The 7890-nt window shown below is 37.4% G+C and overlaps 1 protein-coding gene across 1 annotated transcript in view; it reads left to right on the plus strand.

Moving 5' to 3' along the window:
• Positions 1 to 2681, plus strand: part of LOC116230791 (interleukin-5 receptor subunit alpha-like) — a 28552-nt gene extending 25871 nt beyond the window's left edge. Inside the window, exon 12 of the mRNA XM_031596158.2 lies at positions 1981 to 2681. Within this exon, the coding sequence (XP_031452018.2) occupies positions 1981 to 2097 (117 nt within the window). The 3' untranslated portion in view covers positions 2098 to 2681. The remainder of the gene's footprint in view (positions 1 to 1980) is intronic.
• The last annotated feature ends 5209 nt before the right edge of the window (positions 2682 to 7890 follow it).

Here is a 7890-nt window from a genome sequence, read left to right on the forward strand (position 1 = left end):
TTTGTGAAGAAGTGCAAGTCATTGGCTATTATGTAGTGAGCACGCACATTTAGAGTAAATAAGAGGAAGCTCAGCAATACATGAAATGCAAGCTACCACAACAGCGCCCATGCTGCAAGATAAAATCATTTACAGAAATTTTATTTTGAAAGGTATGATACGTGACAGGAAATTCAGATTCTGACTTATCTCTTAGCAAGTTACAAATCTTCAGTTGACTGGACAAAACAGAAAATACATATTTCCAATATTTGTGTGATTTACTTAATGCAGCTCCATGGCTAACATATTCAATGCTGCTTCTTGCTGCATGTGATTGTGTGAGCTGGAAAAAAAAATATTCTGGTCAGGCAGTAGTCTATGTTATTATAAATCCAGTGAAGCTCCACAATGAGCTGCTCTCTAGAAGACACAGCAAGATTTTCTTACCTGGTTCTCCTACAGCACATGATGAAAAGATGAAGGTGTGCCCAAACAGTGTTTTCCAGAGAGATGTAAATAAAAAAGAAAACTGTTATGAGGATTTTCTTCATCCTATGTATTTAGAACATTTTTTGGAGAGCCTTTGTTTCATTCACTTTTCTTTACCTTACTCAACTCTGTTGCTGTACTTACACTACAATATCTAAACTTCTTCTGCAAGTGCATTCACTGTTGTGACTGACAGTTGTCAATGAGAGCTGCACCTCCCCTCCCAGGGGAATGAGTCTGCCTTTCAATGTTGTTTTATTGTTTTTTTCTAAATGTATGTATGTGGCTGCAAACTCTGACAGCAACCATGGGCCATCAAAATTCATGAATCACATCTAGAATTTTGAGGCAAAGGGAGTGAGTTTTTTTTGTTTTTTTTGCTTTTACCTTCTTACAGACAAATTTATGGAGAAACTGGTATGTATATGCTACATAATGATATCTCAGAATGATGAGATTGATGGCATGTGTTTTGAACTTTCACCTGTAGTTCATTCTACAAGCCTTGGGATGGCTCCCAGGAGTGTTCAATACCCCTCTTATTTTATAGTCATCTCTCCAGAAAAGAAAAATCCAATAGAACTCCAGAATTGTACTAAAGTTATGTTCTATTCTCAAGATTTGATCATTTCTGTGACACTTCTGTCCAAAAATATCTGACTGAATTTGACCTAAAGGTGCCATATTTGCTGCTTCCTCTATGCAAAAATCCTTTGGTACCCTTTTCACCAAAAAGTAACTGATAATTACTCCTGTGCTTTTGATTATAGACTACTGGAATTTGAAAACAAAATTATCATTAAACATATATTCCGTATCTGCCAGCAATCTACAACTGCATTCATTACTATTCAGGTGTCCATTTTTATTCACTGTATAGATCAAAAAATTGCAGAAATCAATGACCACAAAAATATATATATTTAAATGTCAGTAACAGAGGAAGAAGTTCTGTTCCCTATTACAAAACACCACACACACCTTTGACAGGAAAACCTCAGCATAACTGTAATTAATGTCTAGATGATTATTATAAGTGACTAAGATGACTGTTGATGGCACTTCTAAGAAAGAGAAATTGAAAAAAACATATGGAATAGATTAGTACCTCTAATATTGCTGACACCGCAGCGATTTTGACTTTGGACATGCCATAAGAGTTAAGAAGATTGGGAAGAATGGTGCTGCAATAAGCTGTTTTATCCAGCACATAAATATAATGTTGGAAATCTAGATTATTACTTTGACATAAACTCTTGGTCAATATCCTGCAAGGCAATAAGCAAAAAAAGATAGGGTTCATAATAATGAAGTAAATGTGCTTATGAGCACCTTTTAGAGGGAGAGAGTAACTAATGTGATCTCTGTATCACAGTTATCATTATGGAAGAAGTAATCAGTACTAATCCCAGATACATCAAACAGATAGCATGCTTTTAATAAAATTCAGACAGAATTTGTAATAATATCAAATGTAGATGCACATAATGTAATTTTTTTTCTGAACAGAAACAAAATTCAGTGCAAATGGAGATGCAGTCAGAGGTCATACTGAAAATATCAGAAGATAATGGAGATGAGGACATTCAACAACATACATATTTGAAAGAATCTGAAGACCTGTAGGAGAGTTATGCTTTTTTTTAAATTTTTTTTATCTTCATGTAAGAGCTAACTTTCTGTTAACTGGATTCTCACTGATCCAAGAAAGGCTGATACTGGAGTTTGTCTGATCCAAATGGTTTGAAATGTTTTGAGTTGTGACATTGTGCAACTCTTAAAATGCACTTTGGATCAAAGAGGTAAAGTGTACTGCAGTCTTTCTCTAAGTACTCCTAATCTTCAGCCCAGTAAAAGTACAGCAGGTCAGACAATATGACTGAATAACTGAATCCACTTGGGTCAAGAAGGAGCTAGAGTTAGTACTGCATTAGCTTCCAAATAACATCCAATAGATCAATAACTTTAAGACTGGCTCTTTATACAAATACCACAGCACCTATTCAATATCTGATTAAAGAAATAAGAAGCAATGGAAGAAACAATCATTTCAGGAAGTTGCAGCAGAAGCTCACTATGGTTCTCTAGAGCTTCAAAAAAATATCATACATTGTGTATGTAGATACTAACAAGAACAAGTTACACGTGAAAACGAAGTCTTAATATGATAGACCTATCCTTTTGCATTTAGCTAAGGGAGAAAATGTTAAACAAGGTAAAAAAAAAAAGACCTTTTTTTTTAACCTATTGTAGTTGTTTAAATAAGTATAACTCAGAGAAGATATCACTTTGAACTGAACAACTACTGTTACTTAATTTTCCCTATCTTTGTGAAGAAATTTTCTTCTCTATTTCCATGAAGTAGCAATCCATGCAAGTTCATACATAAAAGTTCATTCATAGGGTAGAAAAGATGAGCCAGGGAACTACAATCCTGTTAGCCTCATCTATGTGGTGGGGAAGATCATGGAACAGATCTTCTTGGAACATATGCTAAGGCACATGGAAAAGAAGGAGGTGATATGGGGAGAACCAGCATGGCTTCACCAAGGGCAAGTCCTGCATGAATGAACTAGCTACCTTCTATGGCAGTGTATCTGCACTGGTGGACAAGGAGAAAGCCACTGATGTCATCTATCTGGACTTCAGTGAGGCCTTGGTCATGGTCCGCCATAACATCCTTTTCTCCAAACTGGAAAGATATGGATTTGACGGATGGACTGTTTGTTGGACAAGAAACTGGTTGCAAGACTGTACTCAGAGACTGAAGGTCAATGGCTCAATGTATGGATGGAAATTGGTGATAAGTGGTGTCCCTCAGGGGTCAGTACTGGGACCAATACCTTTATCAACAACATTGATAGTGGGATCAAGTGCATCCTCAGCAAGTTTACAGATGACAAGAAGCTGTGTCTATATGCCTCAGGGATGGGATGCCAGCCAGAAACTTAGACAGGTTTGAGCAGTGAGCCCAGGTGCATTTCATATGTTTCAGTAAATTCAAGTGCAAAGTCTTGTACCTGCATCGTGGCAAACCCTGCTCTCAATACAAGTGGGGAGATGTAATGTTTGGAGCACAGCCCTGCTGAAAAGAACGTGGGGCTACTGGTGGATGGCAAGCTGGACACAAACCAGCAATGTGCCATCTTGTATCCTGGGCTGTATCAAAAGAAGCGTGGCCAGCAGATCGAGGGAGGTGACCTTGCCCCTCTGAGGCCCCACCTGGAGTACAGTATTCAAATATGGAGTCCTCCACACAGGAGAGATGTGGACCTGTCCAGAGGCATGTCCAGAGGAAGTCCACAGAAATGATGCAAGGGATGGAACACCTCCACTACAAGGACAAACAGAGAGAGCTGGGGCTGTCCAGCCTGGAGAAAAGAAGGCACTGGGGAGACCTTTCAATATCTGAAGGGGAGCTATGAGAAAAAAGCAAGGTCTGTTGTGATAAGACAAGAAGCTTCATACTAAAGGAGGGGAGATTTAGATTGGACTCTTCCTGGAACATGCTGCCCAGAAATGTGGGCACCCTGTCCTTGAGATGTTCGAGATCAGGCTTGACAGGTCTCTTCACAACCTGGTCTACCTGTAGATATCCCTGTTCATTGCAGGGGATTTGGATTTAATTGTCTCTTCCAACTCAAACAATTCTAGGATTCTATTTTGAGCTATGCAATCAGGGTAGACTATTTGAACTGCTAGCTGAAACAAAAGAAGGAATATAGGGCCTTGATTTTGAAAGGAAGATATATTTCAGTAGATTTCTTCTATAGCAGAGCAATACAAGTTAAAGATTGATTTAATTCTATAGAAGGCTAGGGAGAAACTTAAAAGATCCTTGGTTTCTGTCTCATTCCACTCATTGTGTTTCAAGGAAGGTGAATCTTTGTCTCCCTTTGTCCCGTTGTTGTTGGGGGATGCTGATCTTCAGTAGTGGTGTGTTGTCTAAGATGTGATGGTCAAGTGATGGCAATGATAAACACACATGCTCTCTTACTTATAGTCCAGAGCTGTTCAGAGGACTCGTTGGAGTGACAGCTACTGGCTTCTGGGCTCTCAGCAGGAATTCTTTTGTGCAGAGGTAAAAGAAAGCAAGGATATGCAGCTTGTATCTTTCCTTCACAGGATACAGCGGTATCATTTACTAACTTCTTATATCAAGCTGAAAATATTTGCTCCCAGGCCATGTCTTTGGCCAGAAAACATCTTTGGAACTTCCCATATAAAAGCAAATATATTCTGGCTCTGTCCAAAGGAATGCTTCTGAATACAAAGTGTTACTGGATGTCTCATGTTGATTTGAGAAAATATGTTCCGTACCAGTCTCACACAACTTCGTTTCTGGTAAAATTTCTTCAAGTTCAAAATAATTTTGGTTAAATAAAATATTTAATTCCACCTGAAATATCAACTTTTGTTTTATTACCGGCAAAAAACAGACATTTTGTTTGCAATTTTTTTTTTTTTTTTTTTTTTTTTTTTAACATTCAGTAAATAAGTTTTGGTTCATTTCAACATTACTTTTTTTTGGCAAGATGTCTGTCTCTTCAAGGAAGAATACTGCACTCTTTCTCCTTTCCCATTAAGAATGGTAGAATCCATGCCTTTGAGCAGCCTTGCCTAGAGGGAGGCGTCCCTGCCTATAGCAGGGAGGTTAGAACTAGATGATCTTAAAGGTCCCTTCCAACTCAAACCATTCTATGATTCCATGATCTCAAGAGCCCAAGATGGAATTGACTGAACAATGAAAGAACTGTTATTGACAGTGTTTGCTGTAAGACCAAGTTCATAACTACAGAATTAAAACAATCAACTTGGTACCATTACTTTACCTGTCTCATTGGGGTTTGTTTTTTTTTGTGGTTTTTTTTTTTTTTTTTTTTTTTTTTGAGGAGAGGGGGTTGGTTTTGTTTGTTTGTTTGTTTTGTTGTTGTTTTTTGTTATTGTTTTTTGGTAAGAGAAGGGAAAGGTCACCTTACCTATGAACATTGGTGCTCTTCCCCCTGTACATCTTAGACAGATAACTATGGAAATCAGCAGGGAGAAGATGAGTGGTAAATTTGAGGTACTGAAACAAATTTCAGTAACAACTATTCCTATAATGACAACTCCTCTTCCTGGAGTGCAAAGGGAAAAACATCAATCAGCATATTTCTTTCTCTCCTGGACAATTGAACATCTTCTCTGTGAGTAGTCAAGGCAGTTCATCTCATCAGCAGTGGTCTAGACCTGATTTCAGAAAAAAGGTGGAAAGTTCTACTGCTTCAGCTAAAAGTTATTTCAGGAGTCATTTAGAAAACAACTCACGTGAACTTACGGATTCCTTTATTGATGAGGGTATAGAACTGGTACAAGGAAAGAATCAAAACATATGTTCTCTGTGTGGGGTGATGAAGTACCACATATTTACCAAACACATCTGGAATCCAGACTTCCTATAGTGAAATCAGGGCATAGTGTTGTTATGTTGTTCCTTAAAATATATTTTATGTACAAATATTTTATATAGTCTTAATTTGTGGTGCTCAAAACCAGCAGTCAGTGCCAGGATTTAAATTAAGATAGAGAACTTCTAGATTAAGATATTCTTACCTGAAAACAGAATAATCCTTTAAAAACTGCTGTGCTTTCAAGAGACCTCAGTTTTGGTTGAAACAAATAGTTCACTCACATACATATGACAAAGCAAATTTGCACAATCTGGTGATGACTACAAGTATATACAAGTATGTACAAACTCTCATTCAGCTGGATTGCTTCTGTGAATGAATTGGTTACCTTTATAAGATTGCACTTATTCTATATTTAAGTAGCACTACCTGATGAGACACCAGAAAGTGCATTGCATGTAGAGACTTTCCACTTTCTCTCCAGTTTACATATGTATAGGGATCTGGAGAAAATATTTATTTATTCATTTATCTATCTATCTGTCTATCCATTTCGACTTATAAAACCGTGTGTTCTATCATGAGTGGCTATTTTTATGCTTTCCATTCCAAGTATTTACTCCAGCCAAGAGCACATAGCACACAGAGATTTGGAGCTAAACATATTTTCCTGCATTTATGTTTCTTTTTGAATATTGGTAACTTTGTAGATTTTTTTTTTTTTTTTTTTTTTTTTTTAGCTTCTAGAAGCACAACACCCTCTTCTCTTTGCTTTGGAAGAAAGATAATTGCAATAGGGAAAGGTGAATAAACAAAGCAACCTTCAGATCTGAGACTTTGCATGAGGACTGGTCATGTTGTCCACTGCTGCCATGTACAGAGTACATATCCTGTTTTTAATGAGAAATATTCCTGGTTTTCAAATAAATTTAACTCAGGGCAGGTCTGCTGATTTAACTGCACTGTTATCAATGAAGTCATCCTCTTTCTGGACCCGGAAGACTTCATTTTCATTAGAGACAGTATCCATCTCACCTAATTTTAGCTTCCTCAAATTTAGGCATCTAAAACCATCTAACGAAACATTAGGTCCAGGGACCTGGGATACTCCTTCAGGGAGCACTTTATTCCAACCTTAAACAGGTGCCCAAGAGTAAGATGAATAATTGCTTTGGAAATGCCTCTTTCTCATTAGAATCCAGATGGTCAGACTCAGATTAGATGCCTATGTCAGCAAAACGTGTGGTTTTTTTTAATATTTTTTATTTTTTTATTATTATTATTTTTTTCTCTCTCTATCCATATGAAAGGAGAAGCTTTGGCCAAAGCTCATCTTGGCGGGTACAGATTTACCTATGGGATGTTTTCCAGCACAATTAAAGAAGTCACAATTTGTATATAAGCATTTTTTGGGACATCATTATTATGCCATCAGCAGTAATCTTGATCAGAAACATCTTTGATCAGTATGAAAGACAGACATCATTGAGCTGCTAAATTTGGGCCAAATCAAAGTCCACATTTTATTCTTCTCTCTTTCTAGTGGAAAAGTTTGACAACAAAAGTATCTAACTTACAAATAACAGTAGCCTATTATAAGTTTCACCAAAGTACAATCTATTGATTAGATAAATTGTGCATAGAATCACAGAATCACCAACGTTGGAAATGACCTCCAAGATAATCCAGTCCAACTGCCTATCTACCACAAATATTGCTGCACTAAACCACGTCCCTCATCTAAGCTTTTTTTGAATACCTCCAGGGATGGTGACTCAACCACTGCCCTTGGCAGCCCATTCCAGCACCTGACCACTCTTTCTGAGAATAGCATGTATTGAGTGTGTATGTGTACTTATGGAAGAAACACAGCAAAGGAAATGCTCTCTGTTTCGAAAAAGGCATCAATTTCATCTGGATCAAAAATATGGCACTTATGGTATTCCTAGTATACTGCCTCTATTTCTCAATTCCTACTGTAAACATTACCTTGGTGGCATTTGAATGGCCAGTGCTAACTAACTGATAC

The sequence above is a fragment of the Phasianus colchicus genome, chromosome 1 (assembly GCF_987193195.1).
Source record: "Phasianus colchicus chromosome 1, bPhaCol1.hap1.1, whole genome shotgun sequence".
Taxonomy (NCBI): Eukaryota; Metazoa; Chordata; class Aves; order Galliformes; family Phasianidae; genus Phasianus; species Phasianus colchicus.